General features: G+C 39.6%; 1 protein-coding gene across 3 annotated transcripts in view; it reads left to right on the plus strand.

Annotated features, from left to right (window-relative positions):
- The window catches only part of TP63 (tumor protein p63), a 220,496-nt gene extending 201,146 nt beyond the window's left edge, over positions 1 to 19,350 (plus strand). For 2 of the 3 annotated variants that reach the window (XM_059922077.1, XM_059922078.1), the window contains exons 10-14: positions 624 to 760; positions 12,107 to 12,264; positions 14,466 to 14,610; positions 15,921 to 16,014; positions 18,970 to 19,350. In XM_059922077.1, the coding sequence (XP_059778060.1) occupies positions 624 to 760; positions 12,107 to 12,264; positions 14,466 to 14,610; positions 15,921 to 16,014; positions 18,970 to 19,266 (831 nt within the window). In that variant the 3' untranslated portion in view covers positions 19,267 to 19,350. Of the gene's footprint in view, positions 1 to 623; positions 761 to 6,744; positions 8,064 to 12,106; positions 12,265 to 14,465; positions 14,611 to 15,920; positions 16,015 to 18,969 lie in introns of those variants that run through there. The other variant, XM_059922076.1, reaches the window with a different exon arrangement.
- The last annotated feature ends 4,407 nt before the right edge of the window (positions 19,351 to 23,757 follow it).

A 23,757-nucleotide genomic window follows, 5' to 3' on the forward strand; every position in this document is an offset into this window, starting at 1 on the left:
TAGCAAATACTGAATCATTGCTCCTAGAGGAAATACAGGATTAGGTTCCTGTGAGCCTCTGGTCATGTTTTTAGTAACTGATCAATGCATTACCTTGTTTCATGTGTATTTCTTATTTAATATATGCTGTTGATTCATTAACATTGAACTCACTGCCCATAGCACTATAACTCATGGCTGACCTAAGCTTATCTAACACATATTCTCTCCATAAGGCACATCACAGCCTTCTTGCACTTAGGATCATGAGATAGCACGGCAGCTGCCCTTGGGAACTATTTTAAATGGAAAAATCACCCACAAAAAGTGAAAAGTGTGGCCCTAACTAGACTACGAGAAGGACATCTGTTTCCAGCATGAGATCTGAAACAAAAAGGCGGAGCATCGCCTTCTTCCCCCTCAGCTGGGAACTTGCACAATGGTTGAATCAGCTTTTCATCACTCTGCGCATGTCTGTGAATGACTGCAAAGCCTGCCAGTGTTGTTTTTCCTGTTACAAATAAATGTTAACAAGTAGGCGAATTCGTCCATGCAGAATCCACGAATAATGAGCATTGACTGTACTTCTGATAGTTCTACAGCTCTTCATTTTTTCTTCACTTTTCTTCTGCTCTTTGACATAGGTGAGGGGTCGTGAGACTTACGAAATGCTGCTGAAGATCAAAGAATCCCTGGAACTCATGCAGTACCTTCCTCAGCACACGATTGAAACATACAGGCAGCAGCAACAACAGCAGCACCAGCATTTACTTCAGAAACAGTGAGTGTGTCCCTGTGTCCTTTTAGGAGACGTGAGTAAGACGACTGTTTATTCAGATCAGCAACAGGGTGATTGTCGGGTGATGTAAAAGATGAGGTTGTGAGCAGAATATGGTAGGTTCAGATGGGCTGGTGTGGGGCACCTTTTTTCACTTCAACAATCTTCTGGGTTTCTTATAACCTTCCCTTTGAGAAGTTCCACCTACATTTTGCAATTGAATACAAACCATTTCAAGTGAATTACAAAAAAGACTCACACTAACAGAATTATTTCTCTTCTCTATGCCTCTGATCCAAACACGTCTATCAATAGTTGAACTTTGAGTACACACTCTATTCTAGTAATAATGTGTCTGTTTAAAAACATGTTGTCTTCCTCATCTCGATAGATTATCTTGTCCCTCTCCTGGGACGCACACAATCCACTTTTGGGAAAACTGTTATAGAGACAGCACATAGGTTTTACTATAAGTGACTTGAGTGCTGTGTTGAGGATTCAGAGTCCCAGTGCGTGCTCATTTGGCAAACATCTAGATGCAGAAGGGCAAAGTGGCATCATATTGCCGTGTTTTAACATCCCCATTCTAGGTCTTCTTCCAGCGATACATGTTTACATCAATGAGGTCAGATTTTGCAACCATATTAGAATATACATACAACGTATTTACATGTTAAGTTTTACCTAGATTCTTGTATCTTTGATTATGTTAATTGTTTTATGACTAACCAGAATAAAATAGCTCTTGTAAAAGGAAGAGAAGTTGGTGAATCAGGGCTCCACTTATACTTACCCTTCTGTGGTTAAGAATAATCACTTGTTAGCTTAAAAACTATTGTGTCTGTACTGGAAGTATTGCCAGAGTCTCTGTAGATAGATGTAAAATATAGACATTTGGGGCTCATTTTAGTAATTCAAGCATTTGACTTTATTCTTCAGGCAAAAAAAAAAAAAATAAAACCAAAACCATCTTGCCTAAGTCAAAGATTGTCTTTTACAATAGAAATGTAAATGAGCAATAAATAGTGGATCTTTTCTCATATATTATTAGCTACTCTAGAGAGATACCTATGGAAAGTGTAATAAAAAGAGATTGTTTTTCTTTTTTAAATCAAAATAAATGTAGGTGAGAAGGTTGGACTGTATTTCTGATAGTCAGAAGGCATCCTCTGAGCCCATACCTACTGACTATGAGGTATGGGGTGGGCAGCAGGGGAATAGAAAATAAGTGTGCTCTCTCTTTAAAGGACTTCAGGCTCTTTGAGCATTTAAGACCTTTTTTGCCTGGAAGAGATCTCACCATTCACTTCTGGCGCAAAAGTTTGCAAATCATAATTATAAGGTTTTAGAGTAAGGCTGACTGGAAATTTGAATCAGGCGGTTCCTTGGGGACACAGGGTACTCCAAAGGAGAATTAGAATTCAAGGTTACAGAATTCCCATTGCCAATCCTATGTAGTCTTTAGGATATCAGATAGAAATATATATTAAAACATTCAAGTGCAAAACTGATTTAGTTCTTATAAACTCATACAAGAGGAATCAAAGAAATAGACTTGTAACATCATTTACAAACCAAAAGGGGATAAATGCCTTCTCCAAGATATGCATGTCATGCTATTAAGACATACTCTCAGATCGTCACCAGTTCACTCTGGAAGTGTTTGGCTTAGACAAAATGACCTCAGAAGAACTAATCCATAGCAGATCATGCTGAACTAGTTGCTCTGTGATTTCCTGCCTTTTTTTAACAGGAAAAGTTCTGTCAGTATTAAATGGTGTGGTTTGGAAGGTCTGACCCTCTAGCACAGGGGTTGGCAAACTTTATTTTCTGTAAAGCACCAGTAGTAAATATCTTAGGCTTTCTGGTCCATATATATGGTCTCTTGTAGCTCCCCAGTTCAGAAGCACAGCAGCAAACCACAGACAATATGTAAACAAATGAGAGCAGCTGTTACAATAAAGTTTTATTTTATGGACACTGAAGTTTGAATTTCATATAATTTTCACTTGTCATGAAACATTCTTCTTCTTTTGAATTTTTCCTACCTTGTAAAAATGTAAAAACTATTCTTAGTTTATGGGCCAGGTTTGGCCCATTCACTATAGTTTGCCAATCCTTCTTCTAGATAAAAGAGTGGCTCCTTCATGGCTTCTTGAGGTTCATATTTTTTGATAGGAGTATCTGGAAGCTAATCTATATATTCTAAAGTAGAGAGGTATTAAAAGATTTTAGGAAGTCTTTTAAGGTGTCATTTCAGTATCTAACAAAACAACAGCAGCCTTTAACAGAGGCTTCTCTTGTCTTTCTTCTGGCTGAAAAAGACATGCCCATCTAGACACAAAATATGGTTCATCATCAGCTAAGACTGGAATAGTTGACGTGACTCGTGTAATAAGCTTTTTACCGAAGATCTGCTACGTGAAAGCAGTAAAAATAGAGATGAGATAGTTGAGGTTCCCGCCTTCCTATAGTTTACAGTTTGGTGGTGAATTCCTAACCAGAACACCTTTTGAATCTTAAGAAAGCTCTGGAAGTTTATTCTCAGTATCATGTAAGTTCATAGGACAATTTTAAACAACCTGTCTAGATTATACAGTAGAAGGAATAGTTTTGTCATAATTTTAGAGACTTTACAGGCCAAGATGATCTGTTTCAGTTGGGGGCAGGTGCATTTGTTTGTTTTACATGGAGTACACAAGGATATATAGTCCCATGTCCCTGGATGATGAGTTATCCAGGGCTTATAACTTATCTAGCCTAATTGGCTTGCATTGCTCTAAAGGGAAATTATTTATAATTAATATTCCATAAAACAATCTATTTTATCAAAGAAGAAACTATATCTTAAAATTATTATTTTAAGAAGCTCAAAAGATTTTAGAGACATATTTTCACTTTTTTGCATGTGTGGTCACAGATAACTAGCGAGGAATTTGTAGCCCCATAGTTTCCTGTGGTGTCCATTTATATGTATCATTGCATGTTTTTGAGTGCTTGTCTCACAGTATATAAGAGCTAACTTCAGCTGTGATAACTTGTGCATGGAAATATAACAGACTGCAAAATGAAATCTTTGCAAAATATAGACATTTGGTCTAATTATGTCTTTGTTACATTATATATACATGGGTCTCCCTCCAATGATTGATATACATTTATATAAATTCTCCCGTTGCTGTATTCTTCAGCTCAGTTTTTTTCAGCTCTTTTATTTTTATACAAAGCTTCAAGAAAGAGCACGAATGATTAGACAAAGAAAACTGGAAATCTAATTCCTGGCAATCATTTGAAAAGAATACATCAGCTTGGAAAATGCCTATGATAGCCTGTGATTTCCTTTGCAAAAACTTAGTACCAATATGTTAAGCTGGTAAGGAATCAATTTTATGTTTTTCTTTATATTAGAGTGAAAATTAGTGGGAGGAGAATACACTCTGTATGAGGTAGCAATAAAATATTTTCAGTTTAATTGCTTCTATTAGTTCCTCACTATATGTTTTCTCGCTGCTTGCTTTTCATTTGTGCATGGTTTTCCTTTTTCAAAAATTCCTTCACAATTACCTTCATGATCATAGGCTTTCTGGAGGATAAATCTTACACCGAGTTTTTGTGAATCGAGTTGTTATAGCTGTAAGTAGGCTTTATTCCATTTATAAGGAAATTTGATTTTAGTTGAATGGCTCACATTGGAATAAACATAGGGAGTTATGTTCATAGGAGCCAGAATCTAGTGAGAGGACAAATTGGACCCATTCTTGCCACCAGACTCCTTACCGTCATATTCTCAAGGGACATTAACTCTTAAGACAGTTTTGCAGAAGCCACTTGAGACCATTTTAGCAATCTTTATGACATGTGTACTTTTGACCAATACTATCTCTTGTTCATTTTTTTTCTTCTGTAATTTACCCTCCTTCTTGGGTAAGATCTGATCTGAGAGCAGCATTACTTTGTTAAAATTTTACTTAGCCCAACTCTGGAGAATTATTTTTAAGTTTCTACAGAATAGATGTACTTTGATTTTAATACAAATGTATGACATCCTGAGGAGCTCTTAGTGTTTCCTTCTCCTTTATGATCACTTGATGATCGCGGCTTATTAGTATCAATGATATAGGTCAGAGAGTATTGGAGCAGAACAGGATCTTCAAGACTATAGTTCTAACCCCTTTGTGCTAGAGCTGGGGAAACTGAGGCCCAATGAACTACACCTGTGATTTCATAGCCAGTTCATAATAAATCTGAGACTAGAATCAGATCTGGAAGACATAGCTCTTTACAATATTCTGGACTGCTTCATTAGTTAAGAAAGTCATAATAAGAAAACACAAAGCAAGCATTCATTCCCATTTTTCTGTCCCTGTATCAGGTAGTTGGTATTTACCCTTGTGGTTTCAGTGTAAAGTCCTATTTCTTTAAGCTCATCTGGCTACGATTTTCTTCAAGAATGTTGATAATTCTTCCTCAGATTCATGTATCTGAGAAAGAAGCGAGTAATATTTTCAGAATTATCAATGTAGACGAAAGCAGAAGACACAAATCTTTCTCTCACTGACAGATATGACTAATACCATATTTCTAAGTCTGACTTAGAAATTCTCCACACTTCCAGAATATTTGTTTGAAATTGCTAGTTTCATAGATAAAAAAAAGGTAAATATGGGCAGTTTCATGTGGTTCAACCTTATAGGTCATGGCACTGCACAAGCCTTTGCAGTTTACACAGTTAGTTTAGAACTTCACGAAAATGTTAGGAAGTTGTCAGGACAGAGATTTATTAGCTCTGAAGTGGTAATGCAGAAAAACACCCTCAGATTAATTAAATTCAGATAGATTAAATCACTTTTCTAAGGTCTCACGTCTCATTGCAGAACTTGTCTCAGTTCTAGTCTCAGTGTGTAATTCTCTGGTCCAGACATTTTTTTCATAAGTGAAAGATGATTTCTGCATGTTGTCTTATTCAACCCTTGGTCCAAGAGAAGCCCCAAGATGTAATATCCACACAAGAAGTCGAAGCCATTGTTCTTTAGTTGGTAATAAATTGCTTCCCTACTAATTTGTATTCTGGCATCTTCTTTAAGATGATCTCAATTCTTGCTGGTGAGATGGCTTACTAAATCTCAGCACTGACCAAGTGAAAATTGCTTTGTTCCTTTGCAAGGAGTAACCAAATGTGATTCAAAAGCCATCTGGGCAGTAATTCCCAAACAGTTCATAGGGTTGCACAACCCTTAGGAAAATAAGAGGATTTGTTCCTGGCATCCTTGTGTCATAATTGATTTCTTCATTATGCAAAAGTTGTTTTGGTGAGTTTGATATGTGCATTTCTAGGCCAAGTTTGTGACTGAAAGGATTAGGATATTTATCCATCACAATCTGGGCACATGCAAAATGCTCATTAGTAGTTCTTTACAAAGGCATGATGACACAGCCCCCAGACTGATAAGATCATATTTCTTCATACTTCAGAGTTAGGCTAGACAGGAACAGTAATGAGGTAACATAATTGGGCAGATGACATTTTACAAAAGATTGAAGTTACTTCTTGACTCTGCATTCCTTTTTGCAATTAATTGAGTCCAGTATGCCAAGCACCATACTAAGCATCTTGACCTACCTTGTCTCAATAGTCCTCAACTGAGTAACTTGTGGAACTTCTTAAAAGTATGTGTATGCCTGGGTCCCAGCCTGGTCTCAGAAAGGATCCGGGAAAATGCATTTTTTTAAAGTTCCACAGGTGATTCTAATAGTTCTAGATAGTTACCATTGCCTTCTCTCATTTCTTCTTCATAAAAATCTTGGGAAGTCATCTCTGAGTAATCTTAAAGGAAGGTAAAGAGGAAGGAACAAAAATAGCCGTGTGGCATTCTGTTCTGACTATACTATGATCATGAAGGTAGAAGGATGTGTTTCTGTATTCAGTTGATGTGAATATATGAAGTCCTAAGCCTTCATCTTTTCTTTTCTCTGGTTCCTCTCTGCAGTCTCCTTTCAGCCTGCTTCAGGAATGAGCTTGTGGAGCCCCGGAGAGAAAGCCCGAGGCAATCTGACGTCTTCTTTAGACATTCCAGCCCCCCAAACCGATCAGTGTACCCATAGAGCCCCATCTCTGTATTTTGAGCGTTATGTGTTTGTTGTGTTTCCGTGTGTGTGTGTGTGTGTGTGTGTGTGTGTGTGTGTGTATCAAGCCCTCGTAGCCAGGACTTGAAGACACTTTGGCTCAGAGACCCAACTGCTCAAAGGCACACAGCCACTAGTAAGAAAATCTTTGAAGGGACTCAAAACTGTACAAGAAAGGACATTTTCTGCAGATTCTGTATCCTTAGATCTAGCATTGGTCCATCAGGAACCCCTGTGTCTGTCTGTGAGCTTTTGTGTTGTTTCTTGGGAGGGAGGAGCTCAGGTTGGGAAGAGGGGCATTACGATGTTTATTGGAACCCTTTTCTGTTACCTTCTGTTGTGTTTCTAAAACTCATGAAGAAGCTTTTGAGCAGGTCTCAAACTTAAGATGTCTTTTTAAGCAAAGGAGAAAAAAAAGTTGTTATTGTCTGGGCAGAAGTAAACTGTAGGTGACTGAGAGACTCAGGCCCTTTTAATGCTGGTCATGCAATGATACTGCAAATAGTAACAAGCTAAGGTGTCAAATGTACTGCTGGGCAGAGAGGTAATAACTACCCTGAGTAGCCACTGCGGGGAATGATTTTTTCTTCTTTTTGAGAACTTGCATTATCAGTATCCTCCCCTCATATGTAGTAGAAAGTTCATTAATTCTGTGTCAGGACCTGCCACTGCCACCCCATGTCAGCATCTGATGTGATAGTCTTCCTTGCTTTTGGAAACCCTCCAAAATTTGTGTTTGGACCCCAAGGCAGGTAAACCTCTTTTGTCATTTTAAGAGGAGGGTAAAACTACCCCAGTAATATTCTTTCAGGCAGTCATATATCATTCTTCCATGTCCACAATGGAATTCAAAGTCCTCTCACCAAATCTATAATTAACTCCTTTGATTGGAGCTCCGTAAAATCAGCCATATCACTGACACTGTTCACGTTGCCTTGTCCAGGACACTTATGCTTTATTTAAGTGATGTCCAAGCAGACACATTTTTAAATCAACACTCCTGGCCTAAAAATTAAAGACAGGAAGAATAGATAATTTTTCTTTTTTGGTTCAAAGACTTTAGAGAATCTATTTCCATTTTAAATCATATTTTAAAATAATAGTATAAAGACTAAAAAAATCTGCTCCCCACACCAGGTCACCAGCTCTTTATTCTTTGTCACCACAGCAATGATTTCTTGTTATTGAGGCTGTTGCTTTATGGATGTATGATTTTAATTTTCAATAAACTTTTGCATCTTGGTTTATCTCGCAGTTTTTCTTTTCTGTCTCTTTTGCTTTTTTAAATTCCTTAAATGCTAGAATATTTTCATTTAAGTGCTTGAAGTACCATGTGTAAGTCTAAAGAACAAGAAGAATAGGTCACTTTGGTTCTGTCTACACTATTGTCATAGTTGGTGCTTTTATTTAAGATACTCTGTATCAAGGCCATCAGTCCTAAAAATAAATTTCAGTGCCCATGTTAACTTGAAAATTTATTTTAGCCGTGTGCATGTTTAATTTCATCATAAAGAGCTAGGCACTATAGCATCATTTGTTCACATCTCTGAATAAACCTTGAGTTATATCTTCAGTTGCCAAGTTCACTAGAAGAAATTTAAATCAAATTCCAGTTTATTAAATAAATTGGCTTCCGTGACACTGGTGTTAGGAAATATCCAGAAATCTGTAGTAGAACCTGTTGTGCATAGGTTTTAAAAAAAAAATTACAATACGTTCTGATCTTTGAATAACAATTTTTAAAAACTTCAAAAACAACCGTTCTAAATAAAATTAATATAGTCACTTAGAAAAATACTTAAGAAAAACAAGAAAAATACTTGAGAATAAACATGTTTATGTTTTAGATAGAAGTATAATAGTAAAATCAGATGATCCTGTTACATTGGCACCGTTTTCAATTAATCTAAAAACTTTCTAATCCCTTTTAAGGAATTCACGAATTCCTTAAAGTGTTAGTGAGTATGTTTAATTTTTTAATGTTGGTTTTTTCTTCCGGAGGTTTTTTTTTCCCTTCACCCTATTTTTATGGAAGTTTTTAATGTGTTTATAGTGATGTTTATATAAATGCATATATTTTATAATTACAGTTGATCTAGCTGGAGAATAAATGCTGCCTTTTGTCTTTAGAAGCAAGATTCCTCAGCTAGAGAGAAAAGTTACCTGTGGGGAGGTACTGGGCAAAATTTCGAGGAGGAACAATTCCTTTTCTCATGTTCATGTCTTCCCTTTTTCTGACCTGCCCCATATCCACGGTGTTTTGCTCTACCCCCAATATCCCTTTCCCCTCTGGGATCCCGCCATGCAAAAGTGGTTTGGTAAAATAGATTCACCCTGATGTATTGCCAAATTCCACTAGAGAGTTGCTTTTTCACTAGCAATGGAAGATTTAAGGCCAAAGAAGGAATCCTTTGGTGGAATTCTAGGACAAATTGTAGGACAATGTCCAGGGCACTTACATAATCTCCTTTCATCTTCATAACAAGTCTTCTGGAGTGAGTGTAATGCCTGTTCTACAGATTAAGTAAATGAGACTCCAGAGACCTGTATAATACCCAAAGTCACTTAATTGATTTGTGTCAGATCGAGAATGTGAACTCTGATATTTCGATTGGCTCCAAAATTTATGTTCCTTCTTTGTTTGTCTATGGTTTGTGACCTACCTTCCTCAACAATAATTTAAGTGGCTTAAAATAAATGAACTAATAAAATGGTCAAAAATAAAGACCACAAAAAACAGGAGAAAGGAATTGTAACAGGATTTGGAAGAAGGCATTCACTATAATTGAGGGTCCAGGGAAAATTCATAGCTCTTAAATACATTTTTACTTTCCTAGTGGTGGGCATTAATGATTCAAGCAATGCTTCCATTAGCTCTTGCTGTACATTTGACTGATTTGGGAGGATGGGAGAGATATATAGACATTTATTTAGGTCACAGAGGACCAACCTGCCTCTGGAGTCTGGGCAACCTGGCATCTTTGTTACTTTGTGGTGGGCAAAGATAGAGAAAGAAGCACCTGGCAAAGCTTCTCTTGGTCACCTTGCCCTGAATGTTCCTGCACTTTGATATGGACTTACAGATGTTCCTAAGTGTATTCAAATGTGCTGACTCTTATTCAAGGCTTCTACACAGGGATGGAGTGGGTTTGAGGATAGCTGGGTCTCCCTTTACTATATCCCTTGCTCCCTGTACCTATTTCCTCTCACGACTTCAGCCACTTCTTGATGTAACCTATTGCACTCCACTGTCTTACTTCTGGGAAGATGTCACAGAATGAAAGGAAAAACTCTTGGAATAGGAGCCAAGAGACCTCTCAGCCCATCATTTAGCAATGTGTGACTTGGGCACATTTTTTCTTAGAGTCTTATATTTACCCATCTGTACAACAGGCATAATCATTTCTGCCCATCCCTACCCTGCCATCCCATGTCCTCCTCCACAGGGATGTGAGACTCATTTGGAAAATGGATAAAGGAGAACTTGGTAACCTGAAGAATCTAACAGTTGGGAGAGTTTATTATATAAACACCCATTTATACAACATGGATCTAAACCTGTCTTCTTGAGAAGGGCTAAAGTGAGAAATCAATACCCTCCTACTTTAAGACAGTGATTCTAAAATGCAGCTGAATTGTCAATTGCACATTGTCATGTTCATTTATGCAAATATAGCATATTGTTTGAATTCCTCTAGCTGTGGCTCTTCAGTGATATGGAATGGAGCCTCCCCTGTTTTGTGTAATTACGGAGAATGCAGAGCGGCAGCTTTGAAGTCCAAGCCTAGCACAACTGTAGCACTCAGGTGTTAGAGCCACTTGTTATTTTTTCAAACATTATTATACCGTGTTTGTTTGGAACTTGTATTCATTTACAGAGCCTTCTAAATCTGATACACATACACACATACAAGCAAATAAAACTCAAAGAAACATTTTTCCTCTCTTCTCTAATAACAATATGGCTGCAGCAGGAAGGAGACAAATAGGAACAAAATAATACATTATATTTGAGGAGTGTAAACAGGGAGGTTTTCCCCTTTTACATGCTCAGCCCAATCTTCATTCTCTGGTCACAATAATGACTCACTGTAAATGCCTGACGGTGTATACAGTTCTTCCTCACCTTATCTTTTTTGGTTCTCACCATAGCCCTACAAGGTAGGTTGGATTGTTATCCCCATGTATCCACTACTCTATGAGCTTCTCCGAGATGTGACCATTTCTTATTAGTTTTCCCACCTCTAGCATCTAACTCATGCAGTAAGTGTATATATTTTTAGTTTTTATATATTTTCATTTTCTGATGAGGGATATTTACTGGCTTGCACAGGAACCTATAGCTTTCTAACATATGCTGGAGGGAGACTTAAACGTTGTTTTTCTGACTCTATATCCTTCCCCGATTCTAGTAGATATCACTAGTTCTATATTCAAGAGAAAAGTCAGCAATGGCAGTTGAATAGAGAATGTCGTATATAACATAATACATAATATGACAAACCAATTCTAGTAAATTTCCAAATTGAAGTAACGCCGAATGGAAAACTGTTTTGTTTTGTTTTTTCTTTGTCTCTCAAGAGACTTGTGGAAACTTAACAGAATAGTTGTTTGGACTCCCAGGTTCCCCTTGTGTGGAGAGGCTGTTGACATTCCGATGGGTTCCCCCATGGCCCATGAACAGCTAAGCTGAGAAAGCATGTTTCCGTGTTGAGTCCTCTGCATGATGGCAGGTTGTGCTACCAGATGCCCTGTTTGACTGGCTTTGTGGTTATTTTCTGCATATGCCCAAATGGCCTAGGAAGCTATAGGTGAAACACCTCAGCTGCCATTTAGCTTGGCGTCCCCATGTCTTTCATAAGCCTTTGGGTCTTCACTCAGTTCTTTTCCCTTATTGATTTTCACATTGAAAGGGATGCAGAAAACAATAGAGGGAAAAAGAGGATGCAATGATTTCCCCTCACAAAGGAGATGCTTTAGGAAGATATTCAGCTTTGTCCTCTATTCATGTAGGAAACACACGATTTGATGATAGCCTTGTGATCCCTGCCAAGGTAGGAGAGATTCTCAGATAGAAACACAAGTAAGTTCCTGTCATTGTTCTGGAGGAATATTTTTGCAAGTGTACAGTTAAGGCTGTGTTTTAATATGAGACCTGTTGGAAATGACCAGTCCCCACTCTTCAGTGTCCTGTGCTCACCATCCTTCCCGTGTTTGTGTTCCCAGGACCTCGATGCAGTCTCAGTCTTCCTATGGTAACAGCTCCCCACCTCTGAACAAAATGAACAGCATGAACAAGCTGCCTTCCGTGAGCCAGCTTATCAACCCTCAGCAGCGCAACGCCCTCACTCCCACCACCATTCCCGATGGCATGGGAGCCAACAGTAAGAGCATCTCCCTTTAGCTGCAGCTGGAGGACCAATAGGACTAGTGTAGGGGAAGATTTTGCTCTGGGATGGGGGGAAGCCTTGCTCTGAAGCTACGTGAGAGGCACAGTGGACAGGACAGATCAAAGTTGAGTGGCTTAAATTTCTCACGGTGAACTTTTTCTCACTTGTAAGATGTATGGTTCATTACAAAGCACACTGGTAGAGACCGAGAAGGCTGTTCCTTTAGTAGGGATAAGGATCTCTGTGAAAAAGAACAGTCCACTTCCTGCCAACCTGGTTGGGGACCCACCTTCTACATTCTTTGAGATAGTCAAAAGGAAATATGTCCAACTTGTGGGAAGTAGCATAGTGTGGTGGACTTAAAATCTAGAGAAATAGATGGTAGTCTGGACTCTATTGCAGCGTTAGCTGCATAACTCTGGACAAGTCACCTCTCTGCTCTAAGGCTCAGTTTTCCATTCATAAAATTATCACTCTGCACAGTTAACAGTTTTTGCGTCTGTGGCCCTACACTTTTGGGCTTCTCAACTCATCTTTTCCATCCTATACACAGTTATTAAAGAATTGACATAGGGAAAGGAGTCTCCCTTTTATTTATTCACACACAGATTCCTCATATCAACTAAGTATAACCATAAGAGACAATGTGAGAATCGGGCCTCGACATGGATGATGATTGGTGCATAGCTTTGCTGTAAATATAATTAGCTTGTCCACTAGAACTTAACCTAGCAGAGTGGATACCCAAACTTGAAAGGAAAAAAGGATGGTAAAAATGCAGAAGGGATGCAAAAGCCTAAATACTGTCCATGTATCCTATAATCAGCCTCATAAAACAGTGCCTCAGTCTTGTCCTAGAAATCGTTCATTATTTTGATCAAGCCTTTAAACTTGCATTTCACTGTTGCCTTGAAGAGACTGGGTTTTCTTAAAGAAGTTAAGGGAGGCTAAGATTATGACTCTTTCTGGTTCTGATAGCACATGTTTAGATTTTAATGAGATAAGAGATATATGAGGTTTGGTTTGGTTACCTGGTATGACAATGAAGGCATTAGAGCCAGACTGCTCTCTCACTAGTGACAAATACATCCTAAGACTCTAAACCTGACCCTTTGGCAGGTCTGCTGCTTTGACAGGAAAAGGAAAAGGAACCATTTATTTTTTGCTTTCTTTCTGGTGATGTCTTAGAGTCCCCAGGTTTTTCTTGAGATGACAAAATAGTGACAGTGGTAATGATCCTTCACATTTGTGTAACAGTTTACTTACTTTTTCTTATTTATGCTTCATAATTTTCCTCTGATGGCATCAGGAAAGTCAGAGGGGAAACCGATAAGACATGCTAGGCCTATGCTCTTTAGCTGGCTAGTTGGTGGCAGAGGCCTTTACCCTTTGGCACACTACTGTTCACTGAAGTAGAAGCAAATTACATTCGTCTTTTTGTAGATATGTTATTTTGCTTTTTTTTTTTTTTTTACCTGAAGACAAAATTTGTTTCATAAATATTATTGGTATTGAGCTTTTCTTCTCTATAGGTGAATGTTTACAGTTTATGGTTTAGTAAGAAACCAATCCAAGTTGGTGGTGTTCCCAAATGAAATCCTGAAATGGACCAGGAAAAAGAGCTGGGGTCTTTCATTGCATCCTTCCTTATGAGGCATTTGGTTCCCTACAAATATTGCAATAAAGCCTCCCATTCCCAAACCAATATTCCAAAGGGCCCTCTCTCATTCACAGGTTTGTTCACTTAAGTTTTCTGAGCATCTGCTCTGTGCCAGGCACTGTGCTCGGGTCTGTGGGGACCCAGACGTGTATAAGGTCTAATCTCCATGCTTAAGGAGACTAGCCTAGTGAGGGAGACAGAAATATAACCCATGAAGACAAATACAAGGGAGACTATATTAACATCAGGAGCAGCAAGCAATTGGGACAGAGCATTAGAAGTAGAGAACAAAGTGGGAAGAGATTGTCCTAAGAGAATGTACCAAGGTCAAGAAGTATGTAATTAGTTTGGAGTTTGGCGACTATTCTGTTCAAGGAGATGTAGGGTGCTTAAAGGGGTGTAGTGAGAGATAAGACTGAAAAGGAAGGCTGGTAGATGAGGCCCTTGGTAACATTAAGCCAGGTGAGATGGACCACTGGGATGCTGGTATGTGATGATGGCAGTAACCCTCTCTGTTCCTCCTGCTTCTGTTCAGTTCCTATGATGGGCACCCACATGCCAATGGCTGGAGACATGAATGGACTCAGCCCCACCCAGGCCCTCCCTCCCCCTCTCTCCATGCCATCCACCTCCCACTGCACCCCCCCACCTCCGTACCCCACAGATTGCAGCCTTGTCAGGTGAGTCTACAGCATGCGCCCCTGGGGGCCTGTCCTAAGCATCTCTGGGTGGTGGAGGGTGGACACTGTCAAAGTTAATAGCACAGTTGGAAAGAAAGCAAAGCAGCCCAGTGGTTGACGTTCAGCCACTGTTATCTCTGATCTATGGAGTCATCAGCAGCGTTTAATCAAAGCAAACCACAACAATCAGCATGGGAAAAAGTGAACATGTGAGTTGATAGGCATATAATTTTTCATGCCTGTTTCCCACATCTTCACTTACTCCCCTCCTCCTCCAACACATTTTTACAGTAAGCTGTGGCCTTCAAATTGGTGCTCAGGGCTGGGGTTCCCAAATGGGCACTCAACTTGCTATCTCGCTCCCTTTCCTGCTCTCTAGGCCTCATAGCTCTCAGCCACCATGGGATCATTATTTTGGAGTTGGATGTCCATAAAACAAGTTTGAATGTTAGTAAAAATGACAGGGACTTTCAAGAACCTGATGGCCTCTTTTGCTTTGTCGTATGGGAACTGGGGACATTCCAGGAAAGGGAGTTCAGATAGCCAGAAGAAAGAAAGGCATGAAGTCTGGAAAATTCTGTTTCCAACAGAGGCAAGCATTGGTGCCCAAATCTCATGCCTAGTGCCCTGCTTCATGTGCAGAATGATTTTTTTCATTTGGCTGCTGGAATAATATGTGTTGGTTCCCATGTGATGGATGCAACAGTACTAGCAGGGTCAGAGAGGTGGCAAAGGGCACGGCTTATCAGCCAGCATCTGGCTCTGTGACGGTGGTGGCATCACTGATCTGAGACCAGAGCCGTAAAGGAGGGGGTTTGTATTTTGATGAGGACGCCAATCAAAAAGCATGGATGACTTCACAGTATAGTGGCCTAGTTTTTTCTTAGCCACATAAACCATTCTCAGAAACCCCAGGTATAAACAATTGAAGGAAAGATGCTCTTTTTGAAGTGAAGAGCTAGGAGGCAAGAGGGCTGGAAACCTGAGCACTGGACTCCTTCCTTTCACCCCCTGCAATGGCTCCTAAGACACTGATATGGAACCCCTAGAATTCCACCAGTCACCATTTGAAAAACCTCTGCTCTGCAGGCATCTTTAAACAGTTGATTTTAATTTGATAGACCTAAAGTTCGTGTCCCTAATCATCCCCAGACCTCCAATCCAAGGCCCCACATATATTTTATCTGCCCCTAATCTCTTATGTAGGGCATCCCAGGGCAAAATGTTGGGTTTTCCTTTATCTTGCCAATGCAGTTGGGGTGAACTTTCTTTTTCTGTTTCCTCCTTCCTCTTCCCTCCTCCCTCTGCAGTTTCTTAGCGAGGTTGGGCTGTTCATCATGTCTGGACTATTTCACGACCCAGGGGCTGACCACCATCTATCAGATTGAGCATTACTCCATGGATGTAAGTAACCGTTAGACTTTTCTCTTGAGTTTTATTCCGTAAATTCCTCCCTCTGGTGACATTCACCTTGTAGTTGAATCCCCTCTGTTTTTTGTCCTACCCCCAGTCCTCAGTTTTACTGGGACACATAACCATATTAGAAAGATTCCCAGGCCTCCGCCTCTACATAGGAGAAGTTCAGGATCAGTGATCCTCAGCTTCTCTGATCAGTCAGCAGTTGTCTATTGTGTGCATACTATATGCAGAGTGGGAGTGACATCTGATTCCCACCTTCAAGGAATGTATGATCTCTAAAGAATTCAGAGGACTTTTTGGTTGTTCTCATTAACTGGTGTAAGACCCCAGGGAGGATCGCAGGAATCAGGTGATGTTATTCTCACTTTAAAACATGGAGAGACGACAATATGGTCATTTGCCATGATGGGTTGATGACAGAACCAGGAATAGAACCCTGAGATGTAAGCTTCCGGTCTTTAACTCTATTGATTGGCCTTTTCTGCCTTTCTTTAAAATAGGATGTCACAGAGGATTGAGCTGTGCCTCTCGATTAGAACCATATGTTCATTCATGGTCAATTCTACCAGAATAGGACCCTGCCATGCCTGATCACTGGGAAAGATCACTGGTCATGGGTTCAAGTCCCAACTATGCTTCCTAGTGGTAATGAGAACTTGGGGTTATCACTTGGCTTCTCTGGACCTCAGTTAATCAAATTAGGTTCAAAATCATTGCCTTCTGGCTCTGATAGTCTTGGAAGCAAGCTGGATAGGAGGGGACATTTTCTTGCTTCCTACAGCACTTCTTGAACTACTGTTCACGTGGGTGGGAGCTCATTTTGCTCTGGTTTACAACAATCTGGTTTTCCTCCCAGGCTGCTCTTCATGCTGCTCTCTTTGGGGTTCACTATCCTCCTTTCTAGCTTCCAGAGGGCCCTTTGGGCTGGTGGAAGAAGATACTCTCTGTCTCTGCTGCCGCTTCTGTAGTTGGGACCTCTTTTTGCCCCCCACCCCCCCTTGAGCACCGATGCTAGAGACGTCCCTGCAAGCGTGAGAGCACCTCTGCCCTCTGGTGACAAGTATATGCTGTGCTGCCCCTATGCCCGCCCCTCTCCACTCCCTCAATCACCCCTGGCTGCTGCGCCCTGATGGAAGAAATTATAAGTAAAAGCTATAGAGAAAGCTTCAGGAGTACGTTCCGACAAGTTTCAGAGAACTTTACAATGATGTCCATCCACTGAAGGCAGTTTGACACAAGACGGTGTGTTGCCCTGTGTCTGAGAGCCTTACATGATGGAACAGGAAATGTGTCCCTTCCCTATATTTGCAAAGTTTTACCTTCAACTGTCTCACTGTCCCCACTGGGGAGTACGTCAGGATGCCCCTTTGGCTGCTAGGATCTGCTGATGCTCTCCACAAATCTATCTCTGCTGGTGTTGGCTAGGTCCTGGGCCAGGTTCTGGGCCACAGTTTTCTCACCTGTCAGTATAAGTTAAAATCTACCCAGAGAGTAATGCAGATTAATGGAGCCTAGTGTACAGAGAGTTTTGGACTTATTGGGAGTTTCAGAAGCATAAAGAACTATGCTCACTTATCTATTTGTGGAATAACTTCTTTATAATGTATGCTAGAATAGGAAATTGGAGTACCCACACTGCACATTTCCAAATTAGGAAATATTGGGAGGCTATCTGATTTCCGCATCCTCACTTCAGCTTCTTCCTGCTCATCACTGGAAATAGACACCTCCTTTTCCGCTTGTCTCTCAACACCAGTCTCAGTTACTTCACATACCTCCCTGGAAAAGGAATATGGTTAAATTTTGGAGTTGTTATAAGTATCCCCTCTAAGATGCAAGGATGGGTTAATCATGGTATAACATAGTAATAATTCAGATGATTTAAGATTTACATAGTGTGCTTTATAATTTGCAAAATACTTTCATATCCACATTTGCATATAAGTCCACAGTATGTGTTGACCTAAAAAGGAATTGTATCCCATTTTACCAATGAGGCAACTGAGGCCAGTAGAAAATAAGTGACTTAATGAAGGTCTAGAGCCAGTCAGTGACAGAATAAGAACTTCTGTCAAGGTCTTCTGACTCTACGCACAACGTTCTTTCTACCTACCATACTGCTCCATAAAAAATGCACGCCAACACTAAAGCTAATGAGGAGCTAGTGCAGGTAAACAGAGATGCGACCACAGTTAGTTAAGATCAACCATCTTTGTAATGCCTTCTACCCCCAACCACAGAACATGGACACGTACTCTGTATTTTGATACCCTGATTTATCCAAACACCAAGAAACCTTTTGGCCATTAGGGCAGTTTTAGGCTCAGAGGCGGTCCTGAATCCACAGTTCACTCACTTAATTGTGTAACTTTAGAATTATCAACCTCTCTGACCTTCAGCTTTTCTGTCTATAAAATAGGTGGAATAATATCTACCACTAATCTTAGCATTAAATGAGATCATGAATAAAAAATAAGTAGTTCAACCCCTGGCATGTCGAAAGTGTTCAATATCTGTTAGTAATCTTTTGTTCCCATCTCCTCATTTGAGAAGTGATGGCATTCCATTAATATCTTTCTTCCAGTGATTAGAGCGAGGTAGATCTGAGAGTTGGAAGTTTCCTTTACCTGATGTTTTTGTTTGGGGATTTGTGTTCTCTGATCTAAATATTACCTCTATTTTACCACTGAAGAAACTGAGACCGATAGAGAATAAGTAAAATGCTACCTACAAGAAGAGATGGCACCTCAAGCCTGTATATCTGTGCTTGGTTACATATACGCCAAAGATTAATAAAGAGCTAATTTTATTTTCCAATGTAGAGTTCAGTAAATGCAGGTCAGTTAAAGCCGAGCATTGGGGAATGACAGAATGGTGTGGACTAAATGTCAGTTTGTCTCCTTGTCTTAATTCTTCCTGATTTGCTTCCCTATTGCACAGGATTTGGCAAGTCTAAAAATCCCTGAGCAATTCCGACATGCCATCTGGAAAGGCATCCTGGACCACCGGCAGCTCCACGACTTCTCGTCCCCTCCCCACCTCCTGCGGACCCCAAGTGGTGCCTCCACAGTCAGTGTGGGCTCCAGTGAGACCCGGGGCGAGCGTGTAATTGACGCCGTGCGCTTCACGCTCCGCCAGACCATCTCCTTCCCACCCCGCGATGAGTGGAATGACTTCAACTTTGACATGGATGCTCGTCGCAACAAGCAACAGCGCATCAAAGAGGAGGGGGAGTGAGATGAGCGTTGCGGTTCGAGCTCTTTCCGTCTTCCCACCCCCTAACCCCACTACCAGGCGCCACTGTTTGACCAGCCAAGCATTCTTCCTAGCTCCCCTCCTTCCTCTTTTCAGTCAGGTTTCTTAAGGGAAGGAGAAGGAAGAGGCTACTTTTTACCTAATGTGCAACCTGGCATCTGATTGTGATTCTGGCTTTAAGCCTTCAGGTCTCTTGCTTGCAGGACTGTAATTGTCATGGCTAGGTAGAAGTGAGCAAAAAAGCAGTGTGTGTCTCCTTAAGCTGCAGAGGTCTCTCCTTGACTTTTATAAAGCATTTTCACCCTTATAGTCTAAGACTATATATATAAATATATAAATATACAGTATATATTTTTGGGTGGGGGGCATTGTTTAAAATGTAATTTAAAGGAAAAAAAATTGAGTTGCACTTATTGCCTTTTTTTTTTTTTTTTCTTTTACTTTTTGGATGGCTTATCTATACCCCATCTCTCAAGGCCAGCCATGTATGGTAATAGGTATCTAGATCTTGATAGGACATGTGAGTGACAGTGACATGTAGGTGCCTTCAGTTCTTTTGATGCTAAACACATGCCACATCAAACCTTTGGTTAGATCTGCTTGTTATTATGTGGGTGAGACTGTATACATATGTACACGATTCTCTATGTTGGTATATTTTATGTTACTGATATCCCTACTACTGATGGTGGTTGCCTTTGGGGTGATTTAGTTCAAGTGCAAGAAAAAGTTCATGTTCACGCTATCACTCACCATAGGAAAGGAAATATTCTCTCTTGCTTTTGGTTGGGATTGGGGAATGTGAGTCATGGCTAAAATTCTTAAAAAGTCATGGAAGCCAGTTCAATAACACCTGGTATCACGTGTCTGGGTATTTCAGCAATCTCCTCAAATTTAATGCCAGACACCTTAACTCTCAGTATTTTTTGGCAAAGCATTAGCTGCCAGTACAAACGCCTGTAAACCAAATTTTCCTACTAGATTGATTAACTCAATTACACATTTGCTACCCTTGTTAGAATTAAGGTTGATTTGATTGGGATGAATGCCATCGGCCTAGTTCTTGCAATAAAGCTTTAATGTCTATTAAGAATATCCAGGAAAAACAGGAATCATACAGAGTTATTGAATCTCCACTAAACAGTAAGAGATCTCAGTGAGCCATGAATTGAAATACTTGGAGGACTTTTTGAAACATAAATAGTATTATTTGGCAAATGTTTCTTCTAACGACCCTCACGTTCTATAAAATTATGCATATAGAGGCTTGTTGATCTTTCTCTCTTCAAGGTTTAAAATAGGAGCAGTGATTTGGAAAATATAAAATTATGAGATCAGTTTTCCTAAAGCATCAGTTGTATCACCATATCACTTTTCTTTTTGAACAATAATAGTTTCACTTTGTTGGAAAGTAACTGTGAGAACCCAGTTTCCCGTCCATCTGTCTTCTGGACTGTGCATACACATAAAAATGTCCTGACAGATCAGAGGATAAGCCTTCCATTGGAGATGTTGCCTGAACCACATAAGCAAAGAGTTGTCTTCAGACTCTGAAAAAACGTGTAAATGGAGATATTGCTGTACATCTTTTAGAAACATACTTTGTAGCAAATACTTTTTTTCAAACTATGAAACAAGTATTTTGTATATATGCTAATGAGCTCTAAAAGCCTGTCGTGCCTTCTGGTAAAGGGCTATCATTGCACATAAGCTTCCATTTTTATTTTAAAGTGCAAAAGGACTAATGTGGCTCAAAAATATATATGAGTTTCATCTGAAAAGTGTATATATGTTTTGCAAGTGAACGTGCATACTTTGTGTTTCACTATCTTTTTCTTCTTGGGATACCGGGTTTTCCAGAACCACAGTTGAAACTTTTTTTGTTATTATTATTGTTTTTATATTTTCCTGGAAACACCATTTAGTAAGACTACAATGTCAAATTTTAAAATGCCATTACTGTAAGATGGGGGGAAGGGAAAAATTGATTTTTATTTTTTTTTTTTAGTTTTGTATGTTAAAGAGAGTGAGTCCTTGATTTCAAAGTTTTATTTTGCATAAATGGTAATAAGCACTGTTAATATGTGGAACAAGCATGCAGGTTTGAAAACCTATTAACAGGAAGAATGAAAGCCATGCCTTGGCAATGCTAGGAGGGCAAATGGCTTCCTGGACTATCATGAGTGTTTGAATAAACCTAGGACATCTTCTGAGCTATTTCAGCACTCTTCAGGTGGCACTAAGGACTCAGAAATTCCTTCACTGTATATCATGGGTTTGGCATGAGCCAAAGTGAGGCACAACTACTGGCCTCACATCCTGGTGGCAACTTACGTTTTTTGAGTGTATGAGTAGCTAGCATGAGGGGCAAAAGAATATTAAGACAGACAGAGGGGGCATGGGCTTAATGGAATTCTTGTGGCCTCAGTTCAGTACAGTTAGCAGAAGAATGGGTAGATTTTTGTTTGGAGCTGATTAGAAATGGAAATGGAGACTAGAACTTACTTCATTAAATCCATTTACCTTCTGTTTTCTTGATATTCCCCTAAAGTATAGTATGCAGGATGTTGAATGTTAAAAGGTTGCATTTTTTTTATTATTTTTATAATTGTAAAAAATTAAGTCAATGCCAAATGTTTTATATGCTTTATTAATGTTTTTGAAAAGTTTTTCTTATGGATGTGATGCTTTTTTTTTTTTTTTTTTAAGCTTCAGTTGCTTGTCTTTTGGTATTTTGGGTAATGGGCTTTTGGTGAGCCAGAGGCAAATCCACAAGCCACTTATGTTTGCCAGGACATGCAATAAAATTAAAAAATAAATAAAAATGCATTGAGAAATGGTGTTGGGTGTGTGTGTGTGTTTGTCTGTCTGTCTGCCTGCCTGTCTATCCTTTGGCCTTATTTTTATTGAGGTAGAGGAAAAAATACTGAAAGAAACATTAGAGAGATTCAAATATTGATACTTCTAATCCTGAAACAAAAAATCATTATTTTCTTATTTTAGCCAATCTAAAGACCAGGAATATACACCTCATTTGGTACACAAGATACTCGCAGATTTAATATGTTATTTGATTGAGGTGAGAATGAGTTTGCTTTGGAACAGGGACTAGACTGCAGATATTCCTAATGTCTAATTTAGTGACTTTCCCATGGTGCTCAGCAATGACCTCCTCAGGACTGCGGGCTGGCATGCAGATTAGCCTGATTTTATGTGGGGACAGCATTGCAGATGGTGGGCTATGGCATGTTCCCCTTTAAACTCAGTGTTAAATATCACCTTTCAATTATATATATTGATTCAGCAAATGAAATATCTTCTATCAAAACGGTTTAATGATTTTTTTTTAAAGAAGTAAGTTTGTTCTTTTATGGACTGACATTAGATGGCATGAAAACAATTTAGTACCTTGGATTTATATATAACTTTCCAGAATAACATATATATAGTATTACATACATTAATGTGTTTTCCTATTAATAGTTGTAATCACATGATGAAAAAAATGCATTCCTATTGGCAAGGCAGTTTCAGCTTAAATTAGGGGTACCAAAAGGTTCCAGTTCTTATTCCTTAAAATTTAGGTGTTAGATCCCTCAAAATGACATGGTTGATACAATGGCTGCCAGAAAAAGAAAAAGCAGTGAAAATGGTTAATCCTTGATATACTGTTAAGGCACTTTGGACTGAATTGTCATTTATTTCTATGTTTTTTGAGCAGTTCTAACCATTTGTATGGATTGGTACTTCATGACTTTTATTCTTTCTTAGAGGTCTTCTGAAGTGCATAGAAGCAAAACTTTTTTAACTTTAAGGGTTTTTTTTTAGAGAAGTTTTATCTTCATAGCAAAATTGAGAGAAAAGTACAGAGACCACAGATGCTTAGCTTCCCTCATTATCAAACCTCCCCCTCCAGAGTGCTACATTTGTTACAACTGAGGAACCTATGTTGATACATCATTATCACCCAAAGTCCACAGTTTACATTAGGGTTCACTCTTGTGTTGTACATTTTATGAGTTTGGACAAATGTATAATGACATGTCCACCATTATGGTATCATAACGAGTAGTTTCACTGCCCTAAAAATCCTGTGTTTCACCTATTTATCCCTCCCTCGCAAAAACTCCTGCCAGCAACTTTTACTGTCTGGCATTTTTTTAAAATTGTCTCCATAATTTTGCCTTTTTAAGAATGTCATAGGGCTTCCCTGGTGGCGCAGTGGTTGAGAATCTGCCTGCCAGTGCAGGGGACACAGGTTCGAGCCCTGGTCTGGGAAGATCCCACATGCCGCGGAGCAACTAGGCCCGTGAGCCACAACTACTGAGCCTGTGCGTCTGGAGCTTGTGCTCCGCAACAAGAGAGGCCGCGATAATGAGAGGCCCGCGCACTGCAATGAAGAGTGGCCCCCGCTTGCCACAACTAGAGAAAGCGCTCGCACAGAAACGAAGACCCAACACAGCCAAAAATAAG

This window comes from Balaenoptera ricei, chromosome 4, assembly GCF_028023285.1.
Source record: "Balaenoptera ricei isolate mBalRic1 chromosome 4, mBalRic1.hap2, whole genome shotgun sequence".
NCBI lineage: Eukaryota > Metazoa > Chordata > Mammalia > Artiodactyla > Balaenopteridae > Balaenoptera > Balaenoptera ricei.